Genomic DNA, 17850 nt, shown 5'->3' on the forward strand with positions numbered 1-17850 from the left:
GGCGCACAATTCCAAACCGACTCCGACAGTTTGCGACCGACCACTGTCTGCAAGGGGTGTTCTCAGCAGATGTTCTGAACACACTTTCACGCGACTGTAATGCTCATTCGGAACACCAACGGCATTTATGACGGGCTCGTTCGGCGTCGCTTGTCGACATTTGACTTGAACTAGTTTGTTTATCCTGAAATATGTGTTGCTGACTCAACAAGAAGATGCATGCCACAACGTGCTTCGTTCTTCTTGTCACCTCCTTCTTGTATGGTACGTGAGTTTTTTGCAAATCGCTATGTTTAGGCTAACGGCGTTCCATCAACTCGCCGCGTTTGTCAAAATTCAAACAAAAGACTTTTCTCGATTGAATTTAAATTGTTGCACTGGCTGCAAGAATTCCTCTGGATCGACAAACTTTGCAGCCACTTAACATTCAGTAATTTACTTTATTGCGGTATTATGGTCGCTAATTATTGAAATTTAAACAATCAACCTTGCCGGTTTAGCAAAATTTTAAACAAATATATGCGGCACGCAATCAAATTAACTTAGAAAACTTTACCACTTTTCGAGCGATGAATAAATTTCTACATCTTTCTATCGAAGACGAGGCAATTTTAGTATCTTTGTGTGTACTATTTATTGTAAAGGACGTCTTTTATCGGTACGCTGGACCATGAGAAGCTATAAGCGATTTATTATGTTCTATTTTTGGTTTTTCCTTTCACGGACCCAATCAAGTAATGCACTTTTCTGCTGTTTACGCGTATTTTATTCAACAAATTGCTTATTGATTGTAGAAATGTAGTGGTCTGAAATGTCTTTGCGTCGGAACACGACAGAATTAAAAATTCGAATGAATAAAAGATGAGCACTTGTAGTAATGCTGAAGTGTGTTTAATAGGTGGAACGATACAATGTCCTTAGTGTATTTTTCGTGTTCTTCGTATTTATGTTCGTATGCTGTTTTATGTAGTCACACAAAATGTTGATCTAATTTTATTGCTTGTATTATATCATGTGTCGTGTTTTTGTTGTGAGGGGGAATTTTGTAAATACATTCCTGGCCGATTTGGATTTCGTGAGATAAAAACGATTATTCTAATTTTGTTTATTAACATTTCTGTTTAAAACTGAGCTAGCTTTATTAACTTGCTGCTGGCGAGTTAAAATAGTGGTAATACGATAATTTTAATTCATCACTTTAACTAATTGTTTTTTTTTAATTTGTAAGAAGTAGCTGTCTTACAAATTAAAATTTATTTGCAAAAATTAAGTTTCAATTAGCATTATTTTTTAATTTGTAAGAACGAAATGTATGAGGCAATTGAAGCGTGATTTATAACTGCTCGTTCTCTAAGAGTCGAAAAGACTTTTTGGGTCTTGCATGTCTGAATTATTGCAGTATTTTTTCTTAATTGTAAAGTAGTTTTAATTTATGGTCGCAGATATTTCTGGAAACAATTATTTGAAAGACGTATGTGTTTTTTATTCGTGGTGGTAGCGCAGTAATTACTTTGTCACTGCAGACATAAATTAACTATTTTCTGTAGTAAAAATAATGTATTTGTACTACATATTTTAATAACGGTTACTTATAACTCATTGAAATTTATTTTGAATAATATCGTTAAGTTAATGACTGTTTCGTTTTCAAATAATGTTTTTGACGGTTATTAACATTGTTTTAGTTTCACACTGCAGAACAAAGAATTTAATGACAGGTGTGTATGCAATGGTATTTTATTTTATAGCAGTGTTAATTATGGTGGAGGCGCCAGGATAGCGTAACGTAAGAATATTGCGACAAATTTGTGACAAGTTCCGTTAATTACAGTATTGCATTTTAAACTCTACTAATTCAAAATTCTCCCAAAGTAAGGTATATTTTACCTGAATTGGTCTATAAATATATTAAGAGGTACTTATAGTGTTATTCTATAAATAAATTTCGTTGAATCCATTTTACCAATATAAGATATCACTTATAAACTATTGTTTGTTTATTTATATGGCGAGTAAACTTGTCATTATTTAATTAAAATCTTTAAAATCTGACAATTTCACAATTCAAATGTGTGATGGTTCGCTGCGATCAAATCTGTGAATGTAATGTAATAATCTACATATAATTATCAACTAAATATAAAAGCAAAGTAGATGACACTTTATCAAGTGGAATTTGGAAGTTTATTGAATAAATAAAAAAGATTTATTTTGTGTTGTTGAAACTCGCCTTAATGTACGTTATTGATGCATATCATTTAATTCAAGCACTTAACCTAAAATATTCCAAATTAAAATGGAACCGAATAATGCGGGCATTAGATAAAATTCTTGTTTGTTCAAATTACATCGGTCGAGAATTTGTAGTGAATTAACTGTAGACACGAATGTTTTAATTACTTATTAGAGATTAAAAGGTTAGTTGGAGGGGCAAAATATTGATAGTTACGAATAGATATATTTGAATCATAGGTAAGTATGAATTATTAAAAATGTTATAATATAAAAAGAACAATGGAAAACGGTAAAGTGGCAACTTTCTAGTGATGTTTAGAAAGCTTTATTGGAATTATGTTTTTCGTGAGTTGAAAATATTGATTTCGATATGCTAAATATTATCATTTTATAGAAATAACAAGAGTTGCGTCTCACGTAAATGAAATAAATCGATTCATATATTCAAAAATATTTTCTAATTTTTCAATATCTTATAAGTCGTGGATAAAGTAATGTCGTCTCGAGATGACGTCATGGATAGTTTGAACAAATTTTGGTCAAAATAATCGATTTAAAAGTTTTGGAGATTGTCCGTGTAATAATATTACCACGAGACCGACGACAAATAAGAAATTATGAAACGTGCTTGGAAATTCAAAAAAACATGAAGGTAGAGATTTGCCAAGTTGACTTTATTACAATATTTTTCATAGCCGTTACTCCACAGGTAATGAGTAGATTACTAATGTCCTATAATATTTGTAATAAAGAAATAATTTTTAGTTCCTCAGTCAAATGTGTCACGTTTCTTCTTAATGAAAGAGGATTATAAAACTTGGTGCACTTGTTACACTGATGAAATAGTACCTAGAAATATTAGTCTTTAGATGTTTTAATTATGCTAAACTTCAAGGCAAAACTCGACATTTCATGTCAAACTCGCTAGTTTCCGAGCATAGAAGATGGCGTCAGTGGAGTTTTTAAATAGTGTTCTAAATTGTTTTCCGTTACAGGAACATAAGAGCATAAGTTTTTAATTATCCTAAATTTTATCTCCACTTTTGTATACTGTTTCATTATTTAATATATTATATCTAATTTTAATTTAAAATATTTTTTATATTAAATTTGAATTGTTCTTGTTGGAAAATAAAGCACTATTATTATTAGTCGATTTTTGTAGACAGATAATCTCCGAAACTACTGGACCGGTTGTTGTCAAATTTTCAGATTGACATGAAGCTACTTAAATTTGTTTGAATGTTTGACTTCAAGTGCGAAAGAAGTTGTGTCTAAATATCTTTGGGCCAATTTTTTTAGCTTAAATCTTAATACTTTAATTAATCTTCGTTGAAAAATATGTGCTTCAATGGATATAGTAATATGGTTCATTTTTAGAGTGACTATGCAGAGAAAATAAGGTTTATTATTTTACCGAATGTTGGTTGGTTATTTTCCCTTATATTCTAGACACAAAATAACTCTATGATTAGTGTTACGATGTATATATTAAATTTATTTTATTAGTTGATGTTGTCATATTAAATAATATGTCAACAAATTTCCCTTACATTAGTTCTTAATTTTAACGAATAATGAAAGCAAAACCGATTAATATGTTATTTACGATGAAGTAATTAACTAACAAAATAGTTTTTACTTTCCGAGCGTAAGCTGACCCCGAACAGTAGGAAACAATAGGTCCCCTGTTTTCGTCTGTCTGTCATCAACCGTCTGCCGTGTGTGTAGATTTTTATTAGACATATAATCTCCGAAAATCTCGGACCCATTGTTGACGAATTTTACTTGTGTAGATGGTAAAACGGCAACCAAAATTTCTCTAATCAGCGCCACCGACAATGTGATGACGTCACTTGAAATTGTTTAATGGTAAATATTATTTAAATTTTATAAAATAACGTACTCCTACAGTTGAGGTTTATGAATTTTAAATTTTTTTAAATAACAAAAATAATGATTCGTCTCCCTAAAAAATTGATGACGTCATCTCAAAATTTTTCCTAGTAAATTCAATCTAATTAACGCATTTATATTGTTTACAGTTGTTTTTCCCAAAAATTTGAGAAAACAATACTGTTATTGTTAGTATAACACTACAGCTATTCAAATTGATATACACATAACTTTATTTTAACTTACCTATATATTTTCACATGTTTTCGACTGTACTTCAGGGACGAGAAAAGTTTTGCCTGCATAACCTCAGACTAATTTTTAAAATTTTTTATGATACTTTGTTTTCCTAGCAAATATCTTTCTCTTTACCAATAATTGAAAATATCGGTAGAATTATTAACAATTATTAAAAAAATATTTTGAAAAGTGTACCCTGATAACTTCTGGTGCTGAGGGTTTTTTTATGAATATTTATGAAAAAAGTCTTTCAATTGGCACTTGATTTTTAACTGTCTCCTATTGAGAGTGTTAGATGACGAAAAAGGCACTTTCAACACCAACTTGGGGACATGAGGATTTTTTTTATCGCACCTTATAAAAGCCATAATTCAAATAACAAGACTCAAAGAAGAAGTAGAATTTTTTAATGCTATATCACTTCTTGGAAAAATATTTTTAACGACCTGTAATGATTTTGTACCTAGGTTACCGGTTCGTTAAAAAACTTCATTAAATAAAAATAGTAGTTCATATTTTAATATAAATACATTTGTTTATATATTTTGTGATACATTTTTAACACAATATAAAACAAAGAATTTTTTTTGCAAAAAATGTTTCATTGAAAAATGTATTAGGTAATTATCCGTAATCGTTTATTTCAGTGTCGTGGTAGGTTGGAATGCAATTATTTTATTGAAAGATATATTATGTATGCAACAGTAGCACAGCTCATCGTTGTTTGTTGATTATTCAACCGTTTGTATATATAGAACTGTTTTACAGTCGATTTATTTTCTAATTAACAGAATGCAATCAAGTTTTTAGTATAAATTTAGACCGATGCAAAATCTTTAATTTTTTCCACCACAAATTCGAAAGGGACTAATATAAGTACAACATCGAAAAGGGAAGGTAGAATTTTAATTCAGTTTCATCGTTTTGGCGCATTTTCCTCATTATTTCAGTAAACATATCGACGTGAAACCGCCGCTTTCCCAATCCTACCTCTGAATATTTTCAGACGTGTGATATTTGCGAAAAAGCGGCAGCTGAAATTTTTTACCGATGGAATTAACCAAAGCGGTCGGAGAATGACAGCCCGCATCGAACGTAATTGAAATGGAAAGAAAATTAAAATAAATCTTCGGGGGACCCATCATTCGATAATTGTTTGAAATCTTTGGCTTGTCTTATTTGTATGACGTCAATGTTAGAATATGATTGGGGAACGGCTTGGGCTCGCACACTGATAAGGACGTAAGAGAGGTAAAACCCCAACGTTGAGCCCTTAACAAGGGTTTCTCGTCATAAAACGGGATAATGAGAAATATTAACAGGTCTTATCAGGTCGGTCTGGGATCATATTCACACATGGCCGAGTAACGTGCACGTAGTGCAGACACTGCACGTTTTTATGCAACATAAATTACTTAAAATCGCCCCATTGAAAGGGTAAATTAAGCCCAAACTTGTGCATACGCAAGCTCGCTGTCTGGAACTTGGACAGTGGCGGGGCAGGCAGGACCGGCGTCAGACAGGAAGTAAGTAGGGCGACCGCCCCATCTATCTCGTTATTTATTTTAGGATAAAAAAGCAGAGGATTAGGAATGTCAACATGAGCCGCTACAATTCCAAAAAAATGCCCATATAAATTTTATTTTTTTTAGTTTCTGACGCCTACATTCCTGTACCCCAAATACTGCATTATTTGGTGCACTAATTTGCACATATTTTTTACTTTTTTTAAGCACACCGTACACAGTTCGTGATTTTTAACTTAGATATATTAAACTGTGAACTAGAGACGCTGCACTTCGTCTGAAGTTGACTTTTGTGGAGGTATAATTACCATTTATTAATAAATAAATACATTCCTTTATTTATTAATAAAACTCCAACAAAATATCAATGAAATCTGGCGGGCAGTTTTTTGCGATGATATTTCATTATTCAATTTTATTATTTTTAAACAATCAATCGTTGACAGCATCAAATTATATATAAATAGAATGCATTTGTTACTTTAGTACTTTCCCGTTTAAAATGTTTTAGACATAACTCATAACAGGTTTCGATCCATAAATATTAAATTTTTTTTTAGAGATATGTTGGAAACACCTCTACAAATAGAAACAGATACATATGAAGTCAATTTCTGCTTCCCGAGTTTGAGCTACGGAGGTATTGTCATAGGATCATTTGGCGAATCGCCAATTTCATGTTTTCTTGACGTTTGATAACTCCTAGAATATAAAACAGTAGGTTCCGCTTGTCTGTTGTCCTTTGGCGATTTTATTAGACAGATAAAATCTAAAAGTACCGGACTGCTTTTAAATGTTATATGTATTATATGAATATCGTTTAATGGGAAAATGCTAGCCAAAATTTGTCTGATCATCCCCAGCTACAACATGAGGACGTCATCACAAAATTTTGTACAGTAAATGCTATTAAATTTTATAAAATAATGTACTTTAAGCTAAGGAAGTATTGTAATCGAGTCGACTGGTCACTTTCAAAGTTTCTTGATGGGTCATGACTTCTAGAGTACGAAAAAATGGGTCTCTCGTTTCCGCCTGTCTGGATGTTCGCCATTCGTGTGGATTTTGACAGATAATCTCTGAAACTACCGTACTGATTATAGTCAAATTTTATATGTGTATTATGAACACCATGTAGATGGTAAAATGTTAACCAAACTTTGTCTAATCATCCCCACTAATAGAGTGATGTCATTTCAAAATTGTACATGGTAAATAAGTTTTAAATTTTATAAAATAACATAGTCCTACACGTGTAGTTTAGGAATGGGTGTTAATTTGTACCCAAGGCATCCAGGTTTTTGGAAAAAAATTAAAATCGGATAATCGGATTTGCAATTTAATTTTGAATCTGCAAAACCGAATATTTTGAAATTTTACAGACTTTTTAAAGTTATCGTAAACACGGTAAATTTTTAATTAAAATAGGTCTGTTTATCCCCCCAAAAAATGGATGGCGTCATTTTAAAATTTTACCTAGTACATCCTACCGAATATGTACAAAATAGAATAGCCTTTATATTTTTAGAATTTCTAATACCGGGTGACTCAAAGAATTAGTGAATGAGTCAATTCATTTTATGGATTCAGATAGGAATTGCAAAATCGAATGATTTGAAATCTGAAAGACGTTTCAAATTTATGGCAAGCGTGGTAAATTTTTATTTAAAATATATCTCTTTATCATCCCAAAAAATTGATGACGTCATCCTAAAATTTTACCGAATAAATTCTACTTAAATATAACAACGAGTCTATACTTACAATTGATCATTGTCTTCAATATTTTTAGAGTTGCTTATAGAGTGTGAGTCAAAAAAATAATATAAATCCAGGCGTTTCCAAGTTATCGCAAGCATAATACATTTTGAATCCAAATATATCTGTCTAACCACCCTACTCCCTTTTTTATTAGATAAAATAAATTTAACAAAATTAATTACGCTCTAATTTTTTTTTTTTGGATCAAATTTTCTGAAAAATGTGAAAATACGCACGTCTTTATGTAATAATGATTAAATAAGAATAATAATAATAGTCAGAATAATTTGTTCAATTGTGTTGTAATTAACAATTTTAATCCTCTGTTTTGAGACGACAAACTCATTCAAATTATATAAGGAAAAAAGTAGAAAATATTGATTTTATAAAAATAAGAAAATATTGTTTTGATTCTGATATTCTCAATTGTAAAGTCGGATTCTTAGTACACAGCGGAAAAAAATCCACATTTTAAGTAAAATTCTCAGCTTTAAAATCGGTAAAAAAAATTGGGATGAATAGTCAGCACTGGACTTATTTCCGAATTGTAACGATGAAATTTTGTGTTGTTGTAATGTAATTACGAGGAATAGTTAATTTTTCCGAAATTTCTAGCTTGAAATTTTATTATTATTACATTATTAAATTATTCGAAACTTCAACTTTATAGATCGGAATTCACACTTTGCAATTCCGAATTCAAATTTTACAATTCGGAATTCTTACTTTTCCACGCTGGATTCGGCGCGCGTAAGTTTGAAATTCTCTCTTACTTAATAAAAATATTATAGAGTAATGAAGAGAAAACTAGAGAGTCTGGAGAATAAAAATAACAATAAATAGTTTCGATTTTGACGGTTTCAATTATAAAGTCAGATTAAACAGTTATAAACTAGGGAACATTAAATTTTCAAAAAGTTTTCAGCTTAAAAATCAATAAAAATAATTTTGGGTTTTATAGTCAGAAATGAAATTATCTACGATGTGAAATGATGACATTTTGTGGTCGTAAACTGACATGAGAAATATTTGTACAGTATCCGATTCACAATTCTAACTTTTTTCTGAACCATCTAACTCCGAGTTTTAATTTATTAGGATTTTTAAATTATAGATCCGAATTCCTACTTTACAATTCGGAATTAAGATTTTACAATTCTAAATTCTCACTTTACCGCCTTTATAATTTTGAATTTGGTCTTTAAAATTCCGAATATCGGCTTCACAGACGAGTTTTAATGTTTTAATAGATAAAATAATAGCAATACTAAAAGTGATAAGGAGAAAACTAGAGAATTTAGATTTTGTAAATAAGAAAATCTGGTTTTGACTTTGAAATTCTCAAATATATAGTCACCTTCTAAATCAAAAGTACAAAAAATCCATATCAAATTGAATTGTCAGCTTTAAAATCGAAACAAAAAATGTTGAATAGTCAGAATTGGAATTATTTTCGAATTGTAAATAACAAACTTTTGTATTTTTAGACTTGAATGCTGAATAACAGTTAATTTTTGGAAACTTTCTTAGTCAAAATGTTAACTTAGTATTCCAAATTACAACTTTATGGACCGGAATTCACTAATACATTACGGTTCTAAATTTAGATTTTACAACTCGGAATTCTCACTTCACCATTGGAAATTCCGTGTTTACAATTTTGAAATTCGTCTTTGCAATTCTGAATAGCGATTTCACCCACTGGTTCTGATATTTTAATAGATTATAATAGAAACATTAAACTGTAGAAAGGAGAAAAATAGACAATTTCGATTTTTTCAGCTTTGAATATTGGAAAAAAAATCGGGTCGAATAGTCAGAATTGGAATCATTTCCGAATTGTAACGATGGAATTTTGTGTTGTTACACTATAAATCTGAATAACTGTTAATTTTTCCGAAATTTGTAACTCGAAATTTTAATTTATTATTTCAAATTCCACCGTAATAGACCGGAATTCACACTTGCAGTTCTGAATTCACATTTTACAACGCGAAATTCTCATTTTAAATGTGAATTACAACTGTATTTGATGTACTGTACTTTATGGGTTAGAGATGCAGATTTTTGTGAAAAAATCAAAACAGTGTTAGTAAATTTTACAATTTAACTTAGAAATTACAAAAGTTGTTCCTTTGAAATCGTAAATCGCTAATCAGAATTTACTTTTTCGTCCCTTCCAAGAATTTCTTGTTGTCATCTCAAAATTTTGTTAAATTAAAGCTTCCGCATCCACATTTTTATCTTGTTATCTTAACAAAAACAATATTTTTTAAGCAGATTTTGCAGTTTTAACTATAAAACAACAAAATATTTCTCAGACTGTTTAGCCACAAAGAGAATAATTAATTATTTTTAATCAAGGACGTTGAAAATAGAATTTACTAACTAAGATAACCTTCGCTTAATCTCCAACAACAGATTACAAACAGACATACAAACGGAAATGGAAAGTCTGCATTTGGTGTGAATCACTATGTATAAATTTCACATTTGATAGATTTGTCATTAAACCACCCGCAGAACGAAGCTCAGAATCCACAGTCGACTTAAATGAAAAAACATTTTTTAATTATTTCGTACGTCTTAAAATTATTTATGGATATATGGTGTAGCAAACTTGCTACTTTTAAGCTTCGTTCTGTTTTCCGACTTTATCCCTTGTTTATTTTGTTAAAATTCGCAAACATTAAAAAGTGTTGTTCTGAAAGCATTTTCTTTTTTAAGGTGACGGCTGCACTTTTGCTTTTGTCCCAGGGTAAATATGTAAAGTCTGAAACTGGTCCGGGCGAGACGTCGGGGACCGGACTATAACCTTCACTAGATACTTACTTGTTCATGATTAGTCGTCTCGACGACAAATTATAGGGTGAAGGGCGCACGGTCAACATGACGCAATTTAATATTTAGTGGACCCGTTTATGTGCTTTTTACTGACTCTCAAACCGTATAAGTTCATACAAAAAGTTATCTCTTCACTATTGTTAACTCGTTTGCCCTTATTTTGGAGCCGTAAACTCGGTTATAAATTAGCGAACTACAACCATTACGGTGCAGTAAATTACTCCATATTCGTGCATTGTTCAATAATTTGTTTTGTACGTCGCTAAATTGTTTCTTGTTCAACGACAACCGCTTTGAGCATCCTTAGTAAATTATGAGCACAGAAATTGCGGTGTATGGGTATGAAAGACGAATGTGACTATAGAGTAAACTAATATTATCATGGCATTTGCTTTGATTTTTTTTTGAGTTTGAATGCAGAAGTAAATCTTTTTTAAAAATTTTAAGCCTTTAATCGTCAATTTTAATTAAAAATTATCAATAATTTTCAAAACAATTCACTAATAACAATAATAGTAATTATGTTAATAAGAATTGGCTGTCAGATTTTCCAAGCAACTGTTCACAACGAAGAAACAAAACATAAAAAAAATTGATTGAGATTGCAGATTAAAAATTTAATACTTTTGTTTTTGTATTCGTCATTATCTTAATGTGTGCCACGGGTGTATGTGTAATCAGTAAAGTGCATTAGCTAGAGATAATTTTTGTAAAAGCAAATTTTTTAGCTTCAAAGTTTTAAATTCAGACTGAAATAATAATGGAATGAAAAATTCCTTCCAAGATATTTTTTAAGTTGCTTACGAATTAGGTGTTATATGAATTTACGTTTCTATAATTTCGTTTAATAACATGTGGTCTATTTTTCATTTTATCAAAAAACATCTCCAACACACCGAAAATTTTGACAATCGAAGCGTTTTAGCAGCTACGCTGTCGGTTATATATGCCACGTATTTAAACATTACTTATTTTTCTGTTTGTTGATTTAACTTTCACTGTCACATGTATTGCAAAAATTGACAAGCAAATTTTAAGTGTTTGTCATTATTATTTGATAAGTAGGACCTTGCAAAACTTGAATCCGAAAAACCAAACTTGAAAATGTAGGTTTTTAACGTATAAAATTTGCAACTAAGTTACTTTTGAAATAAAGTTTGTTCCATTAATGGAACTCTGGGAATAATTCTCCTTGATGTTGGTGAGAAATATCTTTAGCAAAAAACAATTAATAAATTTGTTATGAGCAACAAACTTGCTTAGCGAAGATGTTCGAGCGAAACCGAGAACTGCACATCGTTAAACTGCTTTATTTATATAATGTGGATTTTCATTAGAATTTTTAATACACGATATTAAAACTTGCTCTATTAAATAATTTTTCTCTTGTATAAGCTATATGCTAATTGTATTTAAAAACTAAGCAATTGTACAATACATAAATTTACAAACTTACAGAGTAGTATACAATTATTTGTAGACTCATTACATAAATAAACAAAACGGGTTTATATTTGTTTGAAAGTGTTATTGTTGTGTCCAATTTCCCACAAAAGGAAATTTTAGCAGAGTGTATTAAACACAGTAAAATTACTGAGCTTAAAATTAAAACCAGAATAACAAAGTTTCATTATTTATCCAAGAACTACAAACTGGTTTTAAATAGTGTTCATCAGTATCTAACGAAATAAATGGGCTACAACTGAGTCATGAAATCCATTAAAACAGAATATTGAATGCCGAAAATTAGACTCATTATTAAGATATACGACTTCAGGGCGCACATCAAATTAGTTAAAATCATAATACCGTGTGATGAGTGTAGTTTGCTTAACATTGTGATGTTGCATTGTTGGTGCATTACACACAAGGGGAAATTTAGCGTCTCAACTAGTACCACCTTGTATGTATATTGACCAAAGTTCGTTGCGAGGCATTATTCACTCACAGTTATCGGAAGATCTACATCTACCCTACAATAGCAACATAGAAACAGCAATTAAGCATGCACAAAGATATCCGTCTTCCGGTACATTTACTTATGAAGACTATCGTGTTTAAGTTCTCGTATTAGAACTGATAATACGCACATTAACGGTCCGCTGACACGAAACCTCGAAACTCACACCATTCTACGTTAAAACTGATTGATTGTGACCGGTGGGCCTCGAGAGAAGTCAAAAATGCACCAACTTCATCGATGAATCACTTTTCGGAAAGAATTTATTTTGATCGCTGTGATAGTGGCATATTTTCTTATTCAGGGGTTCAAGTTTACAATGCTAGGTTTAAAAAGTGCAAGAACTGGGTAGGAATTTTTTTAGTCTGTAAATAAATTGGATATTTTTTATTCCTAACTTTGTTCCTTTCCAGTTAATAATGTTTTCTTGTATTTTCTTAATTTTTGGGCACTAAATTTAATGAAGGTAACTGTACTTGTAAATAGTTACCATTTATGAACTAAACTTGTGCAGTTCTGATTGACTATAATAGCTAAGAAACATACATTTTTTGTTAATTTAGCATCTATCGAATGGCACCAAGATAAAAACTAATGGTAAAAAATTGCAATGACAATCAAGATATCAGTAAAATTGTTCTTGTAAATATTTGACTATAAAACTTGGATTAAAGTTTGCGTGTCATTCATTAAAGCATTGTATATAATTAAATAGTTAATTTAGAATTGATCCGTTTTTCTCTTCTTAGAACTTTATTTTATTTATTCTCTGTAGAAAGTTAATGGCCATCGCAAGTATCTTTAAATAAATGTTTGTTAATGTCATTTGTTGTTTCTTCTGTTATTCTTCTCCATATCAATTAACTTTGTATATTCAGTGTGCTTGTGTCTGCTGTCACTTGATTTTCTCACCTTATCTGCGGTATTCGTCTTCGTCTGTGGTGGACTTTTTCACTTCCTTGTCTTCTACCATCCTTCGAACATGTCCATTCCATCGTAATCTTTGGACGTTCATAACTTTCACTATATCTTCTCCCCCTGCTATGTCCAGCACTTCTAGATTCCTCTCGCAATCATTCTTTCAAATATTCTTAACTTCTTTTCTTGGTTTTTCGTCAGGCTGATCATTTCGATTCTGAACATCGCTACTGTTCTGTATATCCTCAATTTGGTGTTCCTACTATATATTTTACTTTTCAAGACGTCTTTGTGTGTATAATAAGCTCCATGTCCTGCTTGAATTTTGGGGTCCATGTCTAAATTTCTTTGATTTTTGTTGTCGATTATGGCACCTAGATACTAAATTCTCGTATTTTTAGTATGTATTTCTTTTTATTTTCATGTATTTAGTTTTCTCTTGATTTATTCCCTTTGAAACTGTTGGACAATTTCTTCTAGGCTTCTTCTGTCAATGCTTAATACTGTTAAACCGTCTGTCTGTGCTACTGTTTGTTTTGCATTATTAATTTCGCTTTCGCTAGTGCAATTAATGGTTAGAGTTATTGTTTTTCAAGGTTTCTTCACATTTATTTCGCTACGAAATTCCGGTGACTGTCCGAAGTTTCGTCGATAATTCGGTCGGGGTGGCGTGCCTCGGTGCCAAGCCTTGGGCCGCTGCAAAGGGACACGTCTGGCCGACCTAGGTTCAAGCGGTTACCTTCACGCCACCAGCGGGACGCCTACGGTCGGGAGCGGCGGGACTCGGGCACCAACCCGGAGGTACAGATCTCCAGAAATAAAATAGAAATAAAACGGAGGAAAATTTTAAATAATAATCGGGTTTTATTCCCTGCCACCAGATACACATCTAAAATAATTTTAAATATCTACAAAACTTTACAAAACTAAAAAAAGAATAAAACGTACGGCACGGTTGTTCCCTCCTGGACGGCGACTTTCTTCAGGACGGGCTTCTCCTGGTCTTGGGGCCGGCGACTCTGGAACAGAAAATCGCGCGGGGACGGACAAACAAAGTCGGGAGGGGAGCGCGGTAGCGGGACACGACATGTGCTCAAATTTCGGCTTTTTGCGGTGACGGAAAAACAAAAACGGTGACGGCGATACGATTTTTCGCTTGGGGGCGGCGATTCAAACACGGTACGCAAATAGGCAGAAAACCCAAACGGTACTTACGTTGGTCGGTCCTTTCAAGGGCTCTGTACTCTTCACAAACTCCAACTTTGTAGGAAAACAAACAGCCACGGCATTTGGGCAGCACTTCCAAACCCCTCAAGGCTTCAAGAAAGAATCCTTTCTTTACCCACGGCTCTCGGTACGCGTTCTCAAGTATCCTTTGCAAAAATGTTTAAATCGTCTGCAAAAATAAATAGTCACAATTGGTGACCGATAATGAAAGGTTATTTAGAAACAATATTAAAAGAATTTTTGATATCTCTAGGGCGTGTACATCGCTATCTTGTATGTGAGTTATAATTCGTATCAATAAAAAAAATGGTTTATAGAGTTTAGACAGCAGAGACTTCCCCCCTCTCAGAATCGTGACTGCAAACGATTTACCATACTTCTGATAACATTAAAACGTTTACAAAATTTCAGAGCATTTGGTTTTGCAATTTCCAAGTTTCGTCGTAAAATGGTATACACATTTTTTTCCAAAACACGGATTCATAAACCGCAAGTGCAGCAGTATGTTATTTTATAAAATTTATATAATATTTACTATTACAAAAGTTGGAATTGTTATTGGGGATGATTAGACAATTTTGGTTAGAATTTTTCCATCTACACGCTATTTCTAATACACCTGTAAAATCTGGCGACAATCAGTTCAGTAGTTTCGGAGATTATGTGTCTAATAAAAATCAACACAGATGACACAAGACAGACAGACAAATGACAGACAGACAGAAACGGGAGACCTACTCTGTCTTTCTCTAGGGGTGAAATGTCGAGAAAATATGAAGCAAACCGTTCTACGGATAGACTACGAGTATTACAATAGTTTCTTAGCTTACGCTCGAGAAGTAAGAAGGACACACAATAAAAACTTATATTTGATTTATGCCCCTATTCTCGTATCCTAGAAAACAATTTCTTCAACAAGTCAGACAAAAACGAAGTTTTGTTGGTTAAGAATGTTTCTTACCCATTTTATCGTTGAACTGATTTCTAGTAAACATACCTGATAACGTTTCTGTGCAAAAAACACTAAAAAATACTTACTAGAAAAATATTAGAAACTACTCAGGTGACTTCCTTTGGCTTCCTTTTAATATTGGTTTATTTTTGTTTTCGTATGTCTATGTTTCCTCCATGTGCATTATATTATATATAGGGATAAATTGTTTTTAATGTCAATGAACATCTCTCATCTCTTGCTTCTGTTTCTTCTCTTTCATTTTTCTTCTTTTTCTTCTCCTCTTTCTTCTTTTTCTTCCCTGTCTTCTATGTATGTTACTTATTCCCAGTGCACCTACCTGTGTTTTAACGAAGACGAAAACACAACTAACATATAGAAGAGAAAGAGAAGAAACAAAAATAATTGTTTGATATACTTATCTTAATCCATAGGGACAAAAATGAAGAAGCATAAAATAAGCAAAAAATTATTAGCTCCATGTAAAGAAACTTCTCAGTTGTAAAAAATGAGTAGATATAAGAGCTTCTGTTACTAAAATTTCTTGGTATTTTGTCTAAAGTCTGGATAGCTTGGTATGTTAGGTTTTATGGTTTTGATTAGATTTATTCACGGAAACCTGTCCACTGCAACAAATACGTGAGACAAAGTCGTTTAATACATTGAGATTGTTAAAGAAAAATAGTTATTAACACAAAACTTCTCTTGCCTTTGAACTACAGCTTCTTTGAAAAATTATTTAAATTTGATTTTGAGAAATTTTATTTATTTTATATAACCCTTGTAAGTTAAAAAATGTCGACGAGAGTGGGATTTGAACTCACGCCTTAATCACTCGGCCACTACGTACGTATATTGGGTACGTGAATAAGGTGCCAAATATACCACAACCATTTTTGTGAAGGAATTGTGATTAAAAATTTAACCTGATTCATAAATCACAAGTACATGAGCATATTATTTTTGAAAATTTGATTGGTATTTATTACACAAAATGGTCAGGTTATGTCATCAATTTGTTGTTGGGGATGATCAAACAAATTTTAGATAAGTTGTATCATCTACGCTATATACCTAACATACATTTAAATGTTGATATAAAATAAACGGATATAGTTTTATTAACGATTTACCATGTTTCCAGTAACATTAAAACGTTCGCAAGATTTACATGTTGTTATAAAATTTTGATTCTTTTTGGATGTTTAGGGTAAAAACTCATCAACACGCAGTCATAAATCACGGGTGCAGAAGTATGTTATTTTATAAAATTTAAAATAACATATTCCTGCACCTGTGGTTTATGACTGTGTAATTTAAATAAAATTTACAAATGACGTCATCAAATTGTTGGTGGGGATGCATATATCTAAAATTTGGCATCAATCGGTGCAGTAATTTTGTAGACTATGTATCCAACAGAAATCGACGCCAGACAGACAGACAGCCAGAAACGGGAGACCTATGTTTTCGTACTCTAGGGGTCATGAAGTGTCGAGAAAACATGAAAATAATAATTCTCCCGATGGACCCTATTACAATACTTCTTTAGTTTACGCTCTATTCCCAACAGAATTGTTTTTGGTTTTAATATGGGCGTTGTAATAAAAAATATAAAATCTGTCAACTCGATTTTCATAATTCATCTGAGAAACTCGACTTGACTTGATTGAGGTTTAGCGATGTTTGGTCTAAATAACTTTAGACCAATTTTTTATAAGTTTTTGTGAAAATGACCATTGGTTATTACTGTTATTAGTCTTAAAAATGTTACTTACTTGGAATTTGTAAAAACCTGAAGTGTTTGTAAAGTGAGAAACTTCTTAAGTTATTACACTCAAGATATTAAATAAATACAAATTATGTAATAAATGTTTTTTTTTTATACTGAGTTAAACATCACAGTTAAATTAGTCTTTTAAAAAGTTTTTTACTTCACTACAAAATACGCTAATGTTGTGCGATGTTTTTTCCTACCTGTGTTCATTAAAAGTTTAATTTTCGTAAAATTTGAACTTTAAACATTCATGTAAAAAGAAATCGGTAAATGTATTACCGCTTTATTATAATTATGGAATGTGCCTACATCAGATATTTCATAAATTTCTTGTTGCAATTAATAATGTTATCAATAAAGAAGTGTTTTTATATCATCCAATGACTTATTCCGATTTCTGTTGCTATATAGCACGCACTGACTGATGGATTATACTGATTTATGAAATATAAGAGTCTGTGTTTCCTGGAGATTTTTTATTAAGCAACGCCCTAAGCAAGGGTCAGAATGATAC

At 31.6% G+C, this 17850-nt stretch overlaps 1 protein-coding gene across 2 annotated transcripts in view; it reads left to right on the forward strand.

Moving 5' to 3' along the window:
- The first annotated feature begins 30 nt into the window (after window positions 1–30).
- Window positions 31–17850, forward strand: part of LOC135129433 (carbonic anhydrase-related protein 10) — a 313599-nt gene continuing 295779 nt past the window's right edge. Inside the window, exon 1 of one of the 2 annotated variants that reach the window (XM_064056586.1) lies at window positions 31–264. In XM_064056586.1, the coding sequence (XP_063912656.1) occupies window positions 216–264 (49 nt within the window). In that variant the 5' untranslated portion in view covers window positions 31–215. The remainder of the gene's footprint in view (window positions 265–17850) is intronic. The other variant, XM_064056592.1, reaches the window with a different exon arrangement.

Source organism: Zophobas morio, unplaced genomic scaffold, assembly GCF_036711695.1.
Source record: "Zophobas morio isolate AGI-343-1 ecotype UQ-CSIRO unplaced genomic scaffold, CSIRO_AGI_Zmor_V1 ptg000002l, whole genome shotgun sequence".
NCBI classification, from domain to species: Eukaryota; Metazoa; Arthropoda; class Insecta; order Coleoptera; family Tenebrionidae; genus Zophobas; species Zophobas morio.